The sequence below is a fragment of the Mycteria americana genome, chromosome 17 (genome assembly GCF_035582795.1).
Source record: "Mycteria americana isolate JAX WOST 10 ecotype Jacksonville Zoo and Gardens chromosome 17, USCA_MyAme_1.0, whole genome shotgun sequence".
NCBI lineage: Eukaryota > Metazoa > Chordata > Aves > Ciconiiformes > Ciconiidae > Mycteria > Mycteria americana.
In genome coordinates this window covers 10,248,732-10,267,809 of record NC_134381.1, presented here as the reverse complement: position 1 = coordinate 10,267,809, position 19,078 = coordinate 10,248,732, and the positions used below count along the sequence as shown (strand labels likewise).

The window sequence follows — 19,078 nt, the reverse complement described above, 5'->3', positions numbered from 1 at the left end:
GCAGAACTTATTTAGGGAGCAAGGACAAAGAGCATCTCAGCAAATTTTCTCACTCTTGTGGGCTTGAAAAACACACAGACAAGCTTTTTTTATATATATATCTATATATATCTCTCTCTATATATATATCTATATATCTCTCCTGCTTTGCTGGCTGTGGAAGCAGAATGCAAAGCCCATAAAATTACCATCTTAGAAAAGCACCAACTTCTAATTAACACAAAATATTATGTGCAGTGTACATTTGCCTAGGGTGCTCTATAGCAGAGAAGGAAAGTTATGCTACAACCCACCCGCCTGTTAACGTGAAATCACTAAAACCACATTTCTCCTGGTACATTGCACTGCAATTACTTTGTTATCTTTATCTCCTCTCTCATTCATTTGGTGGTGTGAGCTGAAGTCACATCTAGTTATGGAGATGCACTGAGAAAACATCTGTTGATCTGATGGAAAACACTGGGGGTTCTTCACTTCGCTCTTCCCTTCCTATTTCCTCAGCAAGCAGCAGAGAAGACTCAATTACTTTGGAAGTCTCCAGAGAGGGACAGAGCTGCTTCAATCACTCCGTGGTTGTCCAGATGATGAAATGATTGAAAAGTTGCTCGATGACACCAAGGAAACACCATCCAGATCTTCTCACCCAGGGGAGACAGTAGATGCAAACCAAGAACTCGGTGAGGACATACAAGTGTAGTAAGGTGGGACAAAAGCAAGAAAGTCTCCTACAATGCTGAGTTCTCTCCTGTGACCATGATTCAGTTCTGCATGCTGTCTTGTTCTGTTAACCTTTGTCACAAGTGGTGTCATCCAGTCTCCTTGCTACATTAGCTAGCCAGAATACTCCATCCTTGGTTTTATATTTTGGGGTCACCACTGTTTGCTGGTTTTTGTAACACAAGGGCGATGAGGTAAGATTTCACAGCGGCTACAGCAACTACTGAAAAGCTCTCAAATCCACTACAGTTGTATATTCCAAAATGGAACAATTTCCTTCAAGCACTTCTGAGCTTGAAGATACCAGTTGGACCAAAACTTTAAGTAATTTCAGATACATGGAAAGAGAGTATGTGAAAGCAGTTAAACATATGCTGGTTAGGTTGAGCTGATCTTGCCTTGGGACAGATGGATGGACTCGGGGACCACTGCAGGGCCTTTGCGGCCTGTCCCTGGGATGACTATTCCCCATATCCACAGGCACAATCCTCCGGGACGTGAAGGCACAACCTAGCAGAGGGGTGCAGTTGGGCGCACGATGGTATTATCTATAGTCAGAAGAGACTGTCCTGCGGCAGGCAGCAAAAACAAATATAGGGCCTGTTCTGCACTTCTGCAGACTTTGAAGCAGGGCTTTAGGCAAAACTGAGCCGCTCCTTCACTAAGGGTTGACCATGAGATGGAGGGCTACCAGCCCACAGCCCAGGCACAGCTGCTCTCATCTTCATGTCAGGCTCTCAGTTCATGCTCCTGTTCACCATGGATTAAATGTGATTCACCTGCTTATTGTCACAGCAGGATAGTAATGAAGTCTGAAAATAACCTTAGTGATAACACATGCAACGAAGGAAGTACAAGACTGGAGGATGCAAGCGCATCGGCAGTCCAGCCTCAGAGTCCTCATTTAGGCCAGTGACACGCCAGGTCTGATAGATACAGCACGTTAATTAAAAAGCATTGGTAGTGGCATGCCACATTACCTCTGATTTAGCTAATACATTTTGTATCATTAATTCTCTCACAAACGCCAAAGGAGAACGCGTGTGTCCATCTGCTTTGCTTAAGTCATTTACTGCTTCACAGACGAGTTACACGCTGCGTCTTTCTGCCTCATTGCTAAGCCTTCCTCGGCAAAGGCACTTTTCTCACCAAACCTAGAAAGTGCTACCATGCCTACTCCCAGCGTCTCTGCACTCCCCCATGTAAAAACGGGGATACAGCAGTGCTCCTGTACGGCTTTGGAAGGAAGACTTCTGATGGTGATTACGCGTTCAAGACTGAAGCTCTCAGGCAGCGAGTAGTTTGGGTCCGAAATGCCTCCGGTCTTTTTACAAGCACATTTTACTCTACAGTAGTGATTGTCCCTTGGCCCAAAAAATTTAAAAACTCCAGTACATCCTCAGTGACAAATAAAATGGTCAGTAGCCCACGTGCTCTTCAAGGGCTTTGTGAACTCCCGCATCTCAGTGGCTTTCTCTAATGAACCTCCGATTTCTTCAACCAACTTTTCTTGGGACATCTGTTCTTGTGGGGCAGTCTATTATTTTTATATGGTGATTATTTGTGTTATGAGAGACACCACAGCCACAGAATAAGACCCTACTGTGCTCGGCACTCCACAAACACAGAACAAAACACAGTCTGCGTTCCTTTGCATCTTCCAAGTCTCTCTCCCCAGCTGGATGCCACTGTGTGATAAAGAGACAGTAGAAACTTTCTAATATAGGAAGGAACAGATGTAGGCATTGGCCACATCTTCTGCAGTGAAACCCACCACCATGTGCAAATGCAGTGATAAAAGAACAACTTACTGCAACGTTATTTGATGGTTGAAAGTTTGCAGCCCGCTGAAACAGCGGAATCGCTCCCTGCCAAGGGAGCAGGCAAGCACACTTGGAAAATGAGGGAATTACGCAGTGCCCTATGTGCCTGCAGAATCAGAAAAGGATCAGATATTTCCATATGACAAATAAAAAGCTGAGGACTCACCAGGATACAGCTGCTTTGTCGGTGCACTAAGCTGAGCATCTTTTGTTACTCTATAAGCAACATCTGCTTCTTTCGAAGATCTTCTGCTTGTGCAAAACCCTGTTGTTTTTGTTATACCATCAGGTAAATTATGAAAATCTAATACCTTCAAGAGGTCTGCAGGTTCAGCTGTAAAAAGAAAAGAAGAGAACAAGAATTAGCAGGCAATAAGACTGGCACTTGCTCAGATCCAAGTCATTATTAGCCTGCCTCACACAAGTAATTTATCACAATTTTAAAAACAGATGAAATACGTTTACATCTGCAAATACAATGTTAATACCAGCTTCAAAGCCAGGCTGCTGTACCGCTGGTCAGAGACACTAATTCAATGCAGAGAGGAACAGCTGATCAGCTGTCTGCACAAGGGCAGAAGGCAGAATATGCTATCTTACTAGCTATAGTAGTTATATTTTCTGGATGTCTTCACCCAGTCTCCATCATTCAAACACATCCTGAAGATTAAGCATTAGACAGGAAATTCATGATCTGAGAGAAAAGGCTTTAAATCAAGAAGTTGCCATTACACTGATGCAAACATTTCCATTCTTTTTTCTTAAGTTGTTTGATCCAAAAAGTTGTTTTGAAGCAACTGAGCAAGCTTCCCCAAAGGATTACACACACCATGCAAAACAACCACAGGTAAATTCACACCAGCTGGGATAACAGGTAAACCCACAGGTTGATACCCCAAGGCACGATACCCATGCCTTGGGGTATCAACAAGTCATGGTAGAGCAGCATCCCAGCGCGGTGCTTTGGTGCTCACGGGTTGTTCACGCTGCCTGCAGGCTTGCCCAGACCCTGGGAGGGTTTGTGCACAGCGTCTAACCCTGCCCAGGGTGAAGGCAGGTGGCACGGGCAGGGACGCAGCTTGACTCCGCTGCAGGTAGCCAGGTGCCTGCCCCGTAACTCAGCCCAAGCCCAGGCAAGTCCCATCAACTAACTCCCCTTCTTTCCCCACCGTGACACAGTGGCATTTCTGCACAGCCACCAGCGCGTACAAGGGTGCAGCTGGACCGGCCAACAAAACACATGTGCTTCATGGAAGAGAGAAAAATCCAGTTAGTCCCCAGCTTAGGAAAAGGCTTGTTTCTGGTTTCTGTGGCCTCATCATGCAGTCTGTCCCTTCAGCCAGGAATTCAGGACAGGCTACGGAGATGGCACCTCCATCCTGGCCAGGAGCAGGCTGCAGCAGGGCACAGCACAGCCACTACAGTGCTCCATCCATCATCCCTGTCCCCCTCCTCTGGGCAGTGCAGACGCCTCAAAGCAAGCTGCATGGGCATTTTGACTAATGACATGAAGCAAAAGGCTCCTTTCCTTAACAGCCCTCCTCCACCACCTCCTATTAAGCTCTGACCAAGGCTCTTGCTGCTGCAGACATTAAACTGGTTCACAGAGAGCTCCTGTCTCACACCAGCACTCCCCGCACCAGCAAAGTTGGGGCTGGTTCACCTCCAGATGTTCAGGTCTTTAGAACATGGATTAAGTAATGCAAGTGATGTGTCTCATTAACTTCCTAATCTGGTCTTGCTCATGTCAGGAGAGATGGTGTCTCCAAAAGTGGAATAACCAGATCTGACTTTAAACGCTTAAAATAAATTATTTTGAATTTTGACTTGATACTTAGAGCAAAGTGCTGTCAGAAAGATGAACCACCCAACTCAGCAAACCCCTAGCAGTGCCCAAAGCAAGTGTCTGCACAACAGCTTCATTTAGCCTTGCCTGGACAATACATCACAGCTGTATTCTTTTGCCACTTGATCCATTATTTTCCCCAAAGAGTGATATTATTCAGATCCTCAAGAACAGTCACACATTAGATAGTCTGATGTTTGCAATGACACCCAAGACAAAGCCCCTGGGCTGGCTGCTCCAGCTTCCATCAGGATCTCGGGGCACCTCGCCATGTTGGGTGGCCGAGGGTGCAAAGCTTATTACCAGCTCACAGAATGACCACAAACAGCCCAACTGCAGTCAGGAAGGTGCACGGTATTGCTGCTACCGCAAAAAAAGGACAGATCTCCCAAAGGGCAGGAAATTAATACAGGGAAAAAAATCTTGCGGGGGGGGGGGGATTGGCCTCATTGGGGCCAAGCATATTACTAGAAAGACCAGAGAGAAAAGAGAGGATTTGAAAGGAATACGCCATATGCAACTGGCTGCATCCACGGGGAAGGGCTACAGCATGCACGTCGGCACTGAACACAAACAACCCAGCAATAGGAAGAAATAGCATGAACAGATATTTTACAATACAAAAAGTTTTGGTTACCAAGAAGAACAGCCTAATATTTGCATGGAAAATTCATGTACATTGTTAGACAGTTTTTAGAAGTTTCCACAACCCTGAGAAGTTGGGCCCTCAATGAGAGATTAGAAACATATGGCAAATCCAAGTCAACGCTGCAGATAATAAACCAGCTGAGAGAGCCTGGCCCAAGCAGCATACAGCTGTAATGTTTCCTCATCTCTCTTACTCTTGTTAGACAGTATATGGATGACACACATTTGTCTAAGCTGTCCTTGCCACTTAGATCTTCCTACTGCCTTTAACCACGTCTTATTTCACGCAGAAATATCTGCATACATACAGCCCAAGCTGCGTTTCAGCAACTAAAATTACAATAAAACTCCAACTCTGCTTCCAGTCACCTCCCTGTGCTTCAAGAGATTCACGTCAGCCAGCTCCTAAGCTGCCTCCAACATTTATTTAAGGGAGGAGAGGGGAAAAAGGCAAAGGCGAGGGGGAGGGGATGTGAATTCCAGACTCCTGACATCAGTCCGGTCTCCACGCCGCGCGCGGGGATTTCAGCCTCGCTCGCAGCACTGCACATAAGCCGTCCCACGGAGAGCGGCCACAGCGGGGCCGAGGTGTCTGCAGGAACAGAAACATCTGCAGAAGAATCCATTGTCCAAAAAGCCAGTTGCTTTTGTGACACAAAAAAAAAAAGTGTGGACATCATCTCCTTCGGCAAGGGAGCCCAGCACACACTAGAGCCAGTCACGGTCTTCTCACAGAAAAGCGGCGTACGGTGCTGGACAAGCTAAGTGCTGCTCGTTGTCGCAATCTTATAGCTAAAATTGTGCAACATACTGCGAGGAAGGAGGTACAACATGAAAACAGAAGATTTCCCCAGCTCTATACATTAACAGAATTATACCACTTACAAGCCATATGGCAACTGCTTGCCAAAAGCTCCTGCAGCGGTTATAGCAGGGTGATGGGCATTTCACAGAGCTAGCCCTCCTCCAGGAGCGACCGGCCGTGAGCAGGTAGCAGGCTCGGTCGGAGCCCTCTGAGCAACCCCGACCCATCAGCAGCGCCCGGGTACAGCACTTCTCATCTGTAAAGGACGATTCGAGCATCTGCCTGCCTCCCCGAGCTGCTGTGAGCCTCCAAACACAACACGCAATTCATCTTCATTTAGAAGATCCTCTATACCTCCATAACTATGATGGATTAGGTCAAAGCGAGATACTGAAGTAAAATAACAGCCCGGGTATCGCACAAACAAACTGCAAACCACGCAGGTAACCAACAGGAGAGGAAACAACTCTGTTCACAGGTGTGCACGAGCATCTCGCCTCTGCTTGCTCCTGGAAATCAAAGGAGAGCTGAGGAGCCCACTGAAGCCCCACAGACCACTCATGTTGCACTTCATCACTAATAGCACCAGTTTGAGTAGGACTTAAGCAGCATGAAAGTCTCCAGCTCTTTCCAGAAAGATGAGCTTCACACAGGAGCAGCTTTTATTCCTGACTGCTTTATTACCCCTTATTTTTCAGCCAAATCTCAACTCAGCAATCTCCTCTTAGGAGCTATGATTGCATCATGCACAGAAGGACAGAGACCAGGCTAACCAAAACCAGGTCCTACAGGGTATTTCTTACAAGCTTGCACTGGGCTTGGCCTTCATCCGAGAACTGAATTAGATGTTGCTTTATGAAAGTTGGGGGGGGGTTGGTTTTTTTTTTTTTTTACTTTCTATTTTATGAATAACATTACAACGCAGCATTACACACAGGATCATTCTTTCACTCGAGATGCACAGGGCTCCCCAAAGAGACCAGCAGCTCAGTCCCTGCTGCACCGGAGGAGGGTGGCAACGTACACCCAATACACAAAGAGGCAAACCCCAAACAGCCAAAATTAGACCAAAATCAGACCGGGGCTGCCCCAAAAGCCTGCACCCAGCAGCGTGTAAAGCCCTTGAACAAGACCGAGAAGGAGCATTACTTCCCATTTTAACAGAGCGGAGATGAATGACTCGCTGATGAACCAACAGTGGCAAAAGGAGGAATTAAATCCCCAATTCCTCCGTGTCTGACCAAGGCTTTAACCACAAGACCAATCTTTCTGTGTTAATCTGATTCTTAATTATTTGATTACCTGTTAAAACCTGGAACAGAGGCAGCTGGTATTAAGTTTATAATTCTACCCCCACTCAGCTGTGGCCAATAGCCACTTTTTCTTTCTTACACATCAATCTTAAAGCAAATCAAGCAGCATTCACTGAAATAAGCTCCCTGGCTTTGGGCTGGGCACAGGCTCCAGCCAAAACAGGGTCAGCGTGGCCGTGCCCTGCCACCCTCGAGCGCGGCCAAACCGCCTGCTCGGACTCCGCTGCGGGATGCAGGAGCAGAAACAGCCCCAAGGAACTCCAGAGGAAACCAGAGCATCGTTAACATCTGAAGGTGAATATTAGAGCGCACTGAACGCCCCTGTCTGGGGGCAAACCCCATTCCCAAGATGACTGCGTTGTTCATCCTCACCTTTCCTTTCCCTGACTGTTCTTTAAATCAAATTTTAAGAGGGAAAGAGGTCTTAAGCCCTGCTGATCCTTCAGGGCATGTGCAATAATAAACAAGGATTTTTAAAAAAATTTTTTTTTTAAATGCCATTACCCTTGTTAGTCACAGAGCAGGAAAGGAGACAACCAGCCCTTGTTTAGTGACTGAGGTGAAGGTCAGTTAAAGACCTTTTCTATGCACTATCTACCATATAACCATTATACAAAGGTTAAAGAGTTTGGTTTCTCCAAGCTTGATACCAAGCCCAGACCCTCCTAATTTTACCTTCCCTGGCCAAGGCATTTTGTTTTACTTTCTCCAGGGGAAGCTACGCTGTCCTCGCTCCACTCCTGCAAGGGCCAACGGGTGTAAGCCCAGAGAGGGCACACACTGCTCCTCTCATTTCATCACCCCCTTTGGCTGTTCCCCAGCTTAATGTTCTTAAAAGCAAGATAGATCAGCAGGAAAATAAGACATTATTCCCCCCTCCAAAAACACCCAACCCAAGAACCTAATGGAAATAGTGCTATTGAAATTCAGTGCAAGATGGACCTGCAGCTTCTGTAGACCACACTAAAAATCCCAGCATACACAGCATTAGACAGAAATCATTAATTTAAGCCGTATTTATGCCTGTAATAATCATTTTTAGCACCTGAAATAAAGCTCTTGAATAGGCCCCAAAGCACTTTACTGAGCGTCAGGATACATAAGTTGTTTATACGTTACTTGTGGGTATCCGCGTTTCCAGCGTCTGAAAAAATTACCAAATTACAAACGACAACCCTTGAAACAATTCTCTCCCATAATTTTTCAAGGTCTTTTAATTAAATCCTTATCCCCAAGGAAATCCGCAATATTTAAACTTGCCACTGAGCTGAAGGCTGAAGCTACCGTAGCATCGCAGTGCTGGCGACGGACGTTCTCCGTGGCCTCCCCGCTCAGTGCTGCGGCATTCGGAGGCGGCTGCTCCCCCCGGCCGCCCCGCGCAGCCCATCAGGGTGAGCTGAGCTGCACCAACGTGCACCGGTCAAAGGGCAAAGCCAGGCATTCAAAAGAGTATGGTCTGGATTCCAGTAAATTCTAAAGTTTAAATATACCTAATTTTCCCAACTATACACAGTTAGTTTTATCAATCTGTTATTAAAGTCCAATTATGCACAAGAAATTTTATAGATCTGTTCTGAAAGTTGCCTCCCGGTTTCTCAGCATGATCTTCAAGCTTTTCCAGCTGTCCTTTGGGAATATATATATATATTTTTTTCTTTTTATAGTGAAGCAATCACATGGCTCCAGGAGCAGAAACTTTCAGAAAAATAAAGTAAGAAAACACCACTAGGTATCACAAGACTCCTCATACAAATCATAGAATGCTTTGGGTTGGAAGGGACCTTTACAGGTCATCCAGTCCAACCCTCTGCAAGAGCAGGGACACCTTCAACCAGATCAGGTTGCTCAGAGCCCCGTCCAACCTGACCTTAACCCAGCAAATCCCAGCAAGCTGGTAATGGCATGACACTATCTCAAGCGCAAACTTAACGGTGCACACTTAGCACAAGGATAACGAGGATTCAAAGGCAATCCAGACTCTCCAAGCCACCCACCAGCCCGCGGTGCCAGGTGTCCCAGAGCTGGGTATGCAGCACGGGACTGGAAGGAGCAGAAATGCTGCTTCTGTAGTACGGAGAGCACATCTGGAAAACCTACCCCAGTTCTTAAGGGTTCTGTTACATTCATTTGATTGCTAGCGAGAGGCTCTGCCTTGACATCCCCAGAGATCAAAGCCAACCCTTTGAGAACGTTTGCAGTAATGAGAGCAGCAGACGAGGTCCCACACCACGGCCAACCTGTTCCTTCCTCTGAGAGCCTGGAAAGACCACGCATCCACTGGCCAACGAGAAAACTACTTCCCCAAGCAGGTCAGTGTCTTCATTGCAGTGAGCTGCAAACAAGTTAGCACCTAGATCTACCTCTTCAGACCACTAGACATTCTCCCGTGGAGCTGCAGAGGATGCTTATGTATTTGGTGTGATGCTGAGAACAGATTTGCTTTTCCAACTACCTTCTGCTCCTCTCGCTGAAATGGTCAGGAGGCCCCTGAAGATCCCAACGGACCAGAAGCTGAAAAGGTTTTAGCAGAGCAGTTTAATTAACCAAAACTGCACACACACAACTAGCACTGCCCAGTGCAACGTGCTGTCCACAAGACAAGAAAGCAGCTGCACTGCCACACAGCAGCTGTGTCCAAAATTAGGCTTAAGAGGTGAAAGCCTTCCCCTTTCACTAACTACCACTGCCATCTCAAGGTACATCTGTAGCTTATTCAGTCTTATCCAACAACATCAGCATGTCTTCAGCATCTTCACTGAACACCTTCCTAGAACTTAGAGTCAAGAAAATCTCTTTTCTCCAACTTTTTGCCTTACAATACCCTTCAAAGGGGGAAAAAAATCCCCATCAGCATCCTGAGACACATTTATTGTGCACAGCTGACCTGCCATTGTATTAATGTAATAATTGAGACATTTGGGTGTCTGGAGAAGAGGTCACCATCCTGTAACAGTGGAGAACCAATTCTTCTGTAGTTGGTTTTGTAACAGCTAAAGGACATCCAAAGACCTTCAGGACTTCATGACACAGCACTTAGTCATACTATAGTTTACGTGCAATTATTGCCAAAGATTTGAGGCCATAAGGTGAAGAACGAATAAACATTTATGTTCCCAGCTCATTCTAGGTGCCCTCTGCAACTTTCTCATCATTTAATACATAACCCACCAGTCTGGGTACTTGTATCCAAGTGTCACAGCACCAGTGAAGCAGGTTAACCGGGAAGCAGAGCCTTCCTAGGTGAACAAGCAATATAAAACAAACTTGCCGCTTTATCCCGCAGCAAGTCACGACAGTAAATAACATGAACAAGGATTATTTCAAGAGTAGCATCTCCTTGATAAGTACCTTGAGTCCCACAGAAAGGCAGAATGAACAGTTTTAACAGAAAAAGTAAAGAGATGCACTGCAATTAACCTGCCCACAATTAACTAACCGGCTTAAATTGCCCCGTTTCTCTCGCACACAGATTGCTGATGGCATCTGGGCTGGCTGGAGCTGGCTCCTGTACCCAGCTGGGCTGCGGTCTCACCTGCACAGCCTTGGCAAACCAGTTAGTGCCAGGTAGCTCAGCAGATGAGGTGGATCTAAAACTCCCAGCTTTAGTGAAACAAGGTCCACTCACACCACCAGAGAACCTACTCCTTAACAACTCCATCTCTCACTTTTATCATCTTTAAGCCAGAAAATCACCGGCATCTGTGTTGAGGAGGTTACAAGAGAGAATTTCGTAAAGCACTTTCAGGTACTCGGATGCCAAGTATAACGTTATTACCATATTTTCCCCAATTAATATCAATATATCCTGCACAAACAACATTAGGCAGAGCACCGCCCTGTCTCACCGCATTACCTTCTCAAACAGGAAAGGAGGATTCTGCAGGGCTGCCTGAACGCACAGCAAAAACCCATTCCCGCGAAGAAACGGAGGAGAGGCAATAGCATGTTTTTAAGGGAAAAGGCGTTTTCCGACAGAAGCCCAAAAAGCCCCTGAGCTGCGAGAGGTCAGAGCAGGGCGCACGTGCACAGCAGCAGCGCGGTGATCGGGGACAGCGAGAGCCCGCTGTGACCCAGCGGCAGCACCCGGCTTTAATCCTGACCCGGGAAACCCAGCCAAGGTCGGGGTCCCTCCGGGAGGGAGCTGAGCCTCCGCACCGACGGAGCTACCGTCAGGGCAGCGTGCTGGGTGCTGCCTGGAAGCCAGCTAGGGAAAACACCGCTCCAAAACAGCACCAGACACCCAGAGCCCTTCCCTTCCGTCTTTGCCAGCTTTTGCTTCTTTAAATACTTTTCCAAGATAGTTTATTCTTAGTGCTAAATACACACTCAACTATTTCCTTCGGAGGACCAAAGGCAGACCAGCAGCGAGGCAGAGCAGGGTGTGCAGAGGGAAGGATGCCCTTTCACTGGGCTTGGGGTTTCTCACTCTCCAGGCAGCTGCCCAGAGGCTGACACGGACATCTTGCTTTATACTAGGAATTAAACACCAAGGGGTAAATGCTCCTGTGCCGAGGTCCACGAGAGACAGCCAAACGCAGATGAGAACTGGAAGCTGCTTCACTTAGGGATGTTTTTCTATGGAGCCTGGAGCCTCCAGGTCATACCTGTGGGATTTCAACAATTTCTACTCCTTATCTAAACACCCTTCAACCACTGCCGCCCTTGGATAACTGACTAAAACAAGACGGCAGAGGCTAAGAGAAAATATAGACAAAAATAAGAATATAAAGCTCTAGTTGCCATTGCTCAAGCATCCTTTGGACGGACTTAATACAGCCCCTTGAATTCTTCAGCATCCCAGCAGCCCAATAAAACAAAATTATAAATTTGGACAAAGAGGAAGGCATTTTAAGGAGGAGAATCAAGGAATCTGAACTGCAGGATTAAAGATGTAAAAGTTTGTTCCCTAGGAAGGGGCATAATACAGCAAAAAAAGGCCAGTATAAAAGGGGTCAGATACTCATCTGGTGCACATCAGCTCCTTCCAATAGCCGCAACAGAGCTGTGTCGATTCACGTTGCTCTAGATAGCTGAATATTTCACCAATGACTCATGTCATCCCCTATGGGGTTTTTTTAAAGGCCCAAATAGTCCCAACTGTGAACAAAGAAAACCATTATGCAGAGTCAGATTCGAAAGATCATATGCATAATTCCAAAAGGGAAAGAAAGAAACCCAGAACTGATACTGGAGCAGCTCTGCAAGACTACATTAAATTCAAAGAATCAAATAATCTTTGTTCCTTTGAGCATAAATCTTTTTTTAAAAAAAAAAAATAATCAATCATTGGGGTTTCTAACAAAGCAGTGGTGTTAGCAGCTAACAGCAAGCAAAGAACAGGCCTTTACTCCACAGAATATAATTAAACCACGCAAAAAAAATCTCTGCTGCAAATGCCGTGCAAAACTTAAAGACACAACGCACAGAACACAGGCAAACATTTAGGACTTTGGGAGAAAGCCCAGCCCCGTTCAAGAGCAGCGAATATCCCATTCATTTTAGTGAACTGAGGGGTTTGGATTCCCCCGGTTGGGAAAGACGAGACGGGGGTGGCCCCACGAGCGGAGGGATTGCTCAGCGGAGGAGAAAGGGTGCCAACGGGTCAGGGAGGACGAGAGCTTTCCTCCGATACCCGAGCAGCTCTGGCCAGGGCGATTCCTACCGCGCCGGCGTGGGAGGCAGAGAGCGGCCAAGTGACGGGTCCGTCACCGGGACCTTAGGGACGGTCCGCTGCTGCGTGCCAAGAGCACAGGCAGGAGAGCGCCCAAAGGAGGGGCTTTGCCCCTTTCAAGGAGCTGCCGACCCCCGTTCCCACAAATCCTGGGAAAAGGTGATGAACAAAACCCAGAGCGCAGGGAAAAGGGGGGGGGGGGGGTCCTCAGAAGGGCAGGTCCGAGGGTGCAAAGCCGACGCGCACCGTGCCTTTCCCTGCACAGATGGGTGAGGCTGCCAGTGGGATTTGCACCAGGTTTCACCAGTTGCCCCCCAAGAAGGGGGCCCCAGCCCAACTTCTTCCTTCCACCCTCCTCCCCGCTGAATCAAACCATCCCATCCACTCGAGAGAAGAGCACGAAGCCTTTTAAGGCAGAATCCAAGTCAAGCCCTGCCAAACCCCCAGCCCATGTCAAGCGCTCAGCACGACTGTTCAGTGTCCAAGGAATTTTTACGGGCCCATCCTGACAGCGAGGTCAAAGGAATGAGGTGAATCACCAGCTTCGCAGTCGGGCTGCAGCGGAGATGCCTCGCATACCACCCTGCCCACGGCCCCACGCTGCTCCAATACCAGCCAGCCCTGCTCCCCGGCTAGCCGGGATCCAGGGGGAGCTTTCCCATCCCCACCAGTCAGATCGAGCGTCTCTGGGTCACTGTGACATTTTGGGAAGTTTTCCAGTAGAAGTTTGATTACTGGCAGGACTCTTGCCCTTTAAAGAAAAACTAAGGGTGAATAGAGTCTAAAACTTATACCAACTCACACGCTCAGCAGATCTGCAAAAGGAAACAGTGACGGAGCATGACTCCGTCTTCCGAGTGATTAACTGAGAGGTCTTAAAGAGAGCTCAGTTTTAAGAGCAGTTTCTGAAAGCCAACCCATAAAGGGATGCAAGTTATGTGCAAATGAACAGGCACTCTCCTCTCCTTCCCTCCCACCCCACATCTCCAGTTCCTTTACTCAAATCCCCCACTTGAAAATCCTTGCAAAGCCCCTGGATTGCCTCAGCCCCAGGGCGGCACGCGGAGGTGTACCAGCAAGAGATGGAAATCGCATACAAGGAGTCTGTCATTCTTCCGAGCAAAACCCTGGCACAGCCTTTTAGAAAGCAGCTCTGCAGGTGTAGCACTGAGGTTTTCCAGGGCGCGGGGGAAGCCTCTGATGTGAGAATTGTCCCCTCTCTGCCTACGGCACCTCATGCTTTTCTTCAGGAGGTGATGAGGAACCAGCTAGTATCTCTGCAGACATCTGACCACATGGCCCAGCTCGGTGACAGGGAGGACTTGATGTCCACAGGCAGCATCTTTCACACTGAGCCGTGCCGACACGAGGCAGAGCTCACAGCTGAAGCCCAGGACCACGTGCACAGAGACTGCGGACATATCAGCATCACTTGGGGACCTCCGAGCCACACTTCACTGTGACCACGTTACACAGTCAAGGCAACCCAACCAAACGACAGGTTTCCTTCAGGCTAATGACAGTTTAAGCATTATTTACTGCTTCTATAAGTGATCAGTATTTCCTGGCTGGGCCTTCCAGGATATCCACCACCCTTCCCAGTTTCAGGGTGCTGCCGTGGGACTGGCACCTAAGGCAGCTGCAGGCAGCAGGGAGGCTCCTCGCAGCTGGCCAGCAGGTGCACCTGAAGGTGCAAAAGGAAAGTTCAACCTTTTGTCTTTGCTTTAAGGAGTGCCATGTGTTTCCAGACGATCTGGCACTTAGACAGCATTTGCATTTTCAAAGTACTTTGTAATGATCAACCACTTAATGCTCTTTGCAAGATTTAATTAGGGCCTGATCTTGCAGTACGTTAAAGTCAATGGAAGTTTTGCAACCAGTTTTAATGGGGTGCAGAATAGTTACTCCCACAAGGAAGAAAGAAGCTGGCACGCTCATCTCCCAGACAGAGGAAAATAATGCATGAAGACCTGACCTAACAGCCTCTTTGTCAGGGCAAGTGTGAGCATCCTCCCTCAGCCGCTGCCGCAGCCAGCTGCAGTGCGCTGCCAGGGCCACCATCTGCTCCAGCCTGCTGCTCCTAGATGCTGCAGCACATCACGGAGGGCATCTTTCTTCCTCCTTTTGATATCCAAAGCTACTTGGCACTGAATCAAGAACAGGAAGGGCATCACCCTTTGATGAAACCAAGGAGACATGGATCAAGGCAGTGGCCTCCTCCACATGATATCTCTCAAAAAACCTCCTAAACAAAAACCTTCCAAAATTCAAGCAGCTGAACTGTGGGTTTCCTGCAAAAGCAATACTCTGCAGCCCTCCAGGTCATTTTACGTGGGTGACCATCTCATTGCATCCCAGGGATGTCACCGAGCACTCACTGACATAGGACAGGAATTGCATCGGGCAGGCTGGAGCCATCATACGCAGACAGACATACAGTCATGTCCTACACCCAGGAAGCCCCAGCCCATCTATACTGGATGCTTACAAGCACCCAGCAGCCTACATGAATGTCAGGGCAGTTTGGGAACAGAATGAGCCATGGTCAGGGCTTTTCCCCCTCCTCCGCTAGTGGCTGGAAGCACAGCTCAACACACCAGGATGCATATAAGCAGCCTACATCCGTATAGGATGCCCGATGCCACCTCTTTTGATGCTTCAGGGTTACAAAAAAAGCTGATTGGGCCCCTTTCTACATGGAAGTCTGTGCCAAGGGAACTGGGACCACCCTCACAAGTGCAGTGCTAAGGATTATGTTTCTTCTCAGCATCTTCCAGCAGCACTCAGGGAAAACAGGAGATGCTGAAGAGGTACCATTAGAGCAGGCTGTCCGGCAACCACAGCTGGAGCTCCTGTGATGCAAGGACATGAGACAAGAGGCACAGAAAGCATCTTCTATCAGCTAGACCAATACAGTCTGGAAAGAGCAGCCAAAAGGGACAAGCTTAGGGGGAACATTAGCCATTCTGGAATAATACCCTCTCTACAGCCTTCCTATAGCCATGCCCAGCCCTTTAATTTCTGTTGTGGTGCTGCAAGTGGATTGCCCAACCATGAGCTTAATTAAACACATTAACACAAGCACCTGCATAATTACAATCATTTCCACCATGGTAAACATTGCAACTACAGTCAGGCTGGCAATGGGAATCGCATGGTTGGCACATCGCATCAACCACTGAAAAGGGAACAAAACCCCATGAGTTGACTGAAGGGCACTACCTCATACCCATACAGGTAGCCCAGCTGGGACACTTCCAGGATGCATCATTTAAGAGCTAAAGTCTCATTTTCATGCACTGTGAGCTTTGTAGTTATCCATAAAGTTAATGGGACCAAGCATAAGTAATTTTTATTTTTAAATATTTCACTGGATGATTTTAAGAGCCCAACACTGAATTATTTCCAGCACTACTTTATACTTGAATATTTTGACACAGGGAAAGAAGTGTAAAACCAATTCTCTCTCTCAGATGTTTAAATCCGGGAACTCTTAGCATTTAAGTTTATATCCACATCTGATTTTCCTCATCAAAAATGTAGCCAGAAGGTAAGTTTCAAATTAATATCTGCTTGACTTCATGAAAAGTGTTTCTGAAGCTTGTTTTCCAAAATTCTCAGCAGCATTAGTTGCTTTCTGAGTTTATATAACCCACATCTGCACAACACAGGTGCTGCTTTCAAGGCAAGAATAGCAGGAGGAAGATGCAGGCCTGAATTAACCATCCACAGCCATGAGTTTCATCAGTTCTCAGCAAACACCACAAACCAACTAAAGAGCTGTGATGACCTCAAGGGAAGTCTTCAAGCAGGGAGAAATTCACCACTTAAGTTACTAGTTCCTAATGATTTTCTCAGTTCTAACCCATATTTATTCAGCAGATCTTATTCCCGATTAGATGTTTAAAAGAATTTCTTTGTTAACATCACCAGGGAATGAACTTTATTTTACTTTAGGCCAATTGAGGTTTTTTTAATGGACCAGCTAGAATAATATATAATCTGTTGATGTCAAAACATGCAGAAGAGGCAGCTCATCCAAATACAACACTCCAGCTCCCATTCCTTTCCGATTTCCAGTCCCATTATAAATAAAAGATGAGTACATGGTGTATTTCCCTACTGCCCAAATTAAGAAATGGCACATTGTGAGGTTTTACATTAAAAGCACAGGATTCCTCCCCACCACCCACGGTCCAGGCAGCACCCAAAGGGTGGAAGGGGGTTTATTACCATTAACTGAGCACATCAAGTGGCAATATCCAGAAACTCCTGTTCAGCCTTGACCGACCTTTGTGATCTCTGACCCTTGGCTATTAGGGGAGAAAGCCAACCCATTAAGCCCCTGGTACACTCAGAGCAGTATCTCCATCACAAATAGCTATCAGGAGCCAAACAGGAGCTAATTACCCAGCACCAGCCCTCTCCTCCCTGCACTATCCTACCTGCCATGGGAGACAAACCTTCCCAGAGGCAAAGCCACCATCAGAAACCATCTCTCACTACTGTTTCAGGAGCTCATTTAAAGCAGATAATGGATTTTTGTCACATACCACTATTCCTATAGGATCATGGCTTCATCCGCTCAAAAGCCACAACTGCCACTGTGGTGTTTTGTGGCAGTGACCAAGTCACACAGGGACAAGAACTGATTTAAGAAAATTTGGGTCACAGCTGCATGATCACTTCCCCCCCCTTCAAATATTTTCTATTGAACTGGTTACAGTGCAATTTGTACATTGACTGTTCTTGGAAATGTCTGCTGCACTTAATAGCCGAAATGTCATTTCAGGTCTTCCATTATACATGAATTCAAACCCAAAGATAGCATCTACATTGAAATATACTACTATAAAAGCTAACAAGAAATATCCAAGATACCCATCCAAAAAGCTTTCCCAGGACTCTAACACTAGCCCAGACAAATATTTACATAATTATTCACATGGGTTTGTTTTAAGTAAAGAGCCTTTTATTATTATTACTTTGGCATCAACCATCTAATTAGAGGCCAATGACAGTTATAAAAACCCCCGAGTTCTCCCAGCAGCGCTGCCAAGGAGCGGTGCCCCTGGAGCCACGGGCAGCACCAGAGCTGTCGCTGCCCTCCGGCTCGCCTGGGCAAGTCAGGAGAGGGGACGGCCAGGACAGGGACCATCTCCCTGCTGCGGACGCGAGGGGACGGAGGAGGGACGGCTGTTGCCTCCGGCTGACTGCCTGCTGCGGAAACAGAAAATTGATGGGCAAAGGGGAAGAGATCTCCCAGCAGAAATGCCCGCTCACGCGTGGTTCTCTCTCAGCTCCAACACCAGCGCTATGCTGTGACCCTGGACTAGTCCCTTTTATGCATCTCTGCTTTGCATATTGGACTTTGGGACTAGCCTTTCCATGCAGACTAGCCAGCAAAGTGAACCTCAATTCTGAAGTCCTACTGTAGCATACGAACAATGGGGCTAAAAGTAATCCACTTAGCATAGAAAGATCAAGATAAATGTATGCCAAGGTACTTATGGTGCTCTTTACTGAGAATAAGAGTGTGCACGACCCAGTTTTAAGGTGAGGTTTACAAGTACACCAATGAAGTGGAAGATAAGAAAAAGCACTTCTGGCTTGCAGTAAGAAACAGCCAAGAGGTTTGTCTGGAGTCACTTCTGTGCACACTTCCAGATCACGCCACTGGAGATCCCTGGGGCTCCTTCTACATGCAGGCTCCTCTCAATCCCATTAAAATTGCCTCTTTCTCCACTGCTGGAAAGGAACCAAAAGGGTGACACCACATCCAGCTCCTCAGGTGCCTCCAGGGACCTTGCTTCAACAGGGAGCACAGCAGAGGCAGAAGAGCCTGTGACAGCAAAGCACAAGCTGCAAGAGCAACAGATCTGCTGGTCTGCAGCCCGTCTCCTGCCCGGGCACTCTTCCTTCTGGGCATTTTTCCAGCTGTGCTTTGTGCAGTAGCTGTAAAGGTCCCCACAGACCAGATCCTTCAGGATTTCTCTACGTGGCCTCTTTTCCCTATGGCCTGGCTCAGGCACTCAGCTCTCAAATCCACCATTCTGAGCAAATAGTCAAGTTCAGCACCTAAACCCCTTCATGCTCCTGAACCTCTGGAAAGGACCTCCCCCTGCTGACTTGTTTCAATGAGTCCCTGCCTCCAAGCCCTACTGCTGCTCCAGCTGCTGTTTCCTAAATCCCTTCCAACTTTGCCAAATCTTCTAAGAAAGGAGATGAGAAGACAATATTCCCATCAGACTTGCT

General features: G+C 47.3%; 1 protein-coding gene across 2 annotated transcripts in view; it reads right to left on the bottom strand.

Annotated features, from left to right (window-relative positions):
* COL5A1 (collagen type V alpha 1 chain) overlaps window positions 1-19,078 on the bottom strand; it is a 162,141-nt gene that overhangs the window by 120,809 nt on the left and 22,254 nt on the right. For both annotated transcript variants that reach the window (XM_075519479.1, XM_075519480.1), the window contains exon 2: window positions 2,707-2,874. In XM_075519479.1, coding sequence (XP_075375594.1) covers window positions 2,707-2,874 — 168 coding nt within the window. The remainder of the gene's footprint in view (window positions 1-2,706; window positions 2,875-19,078) is intronic.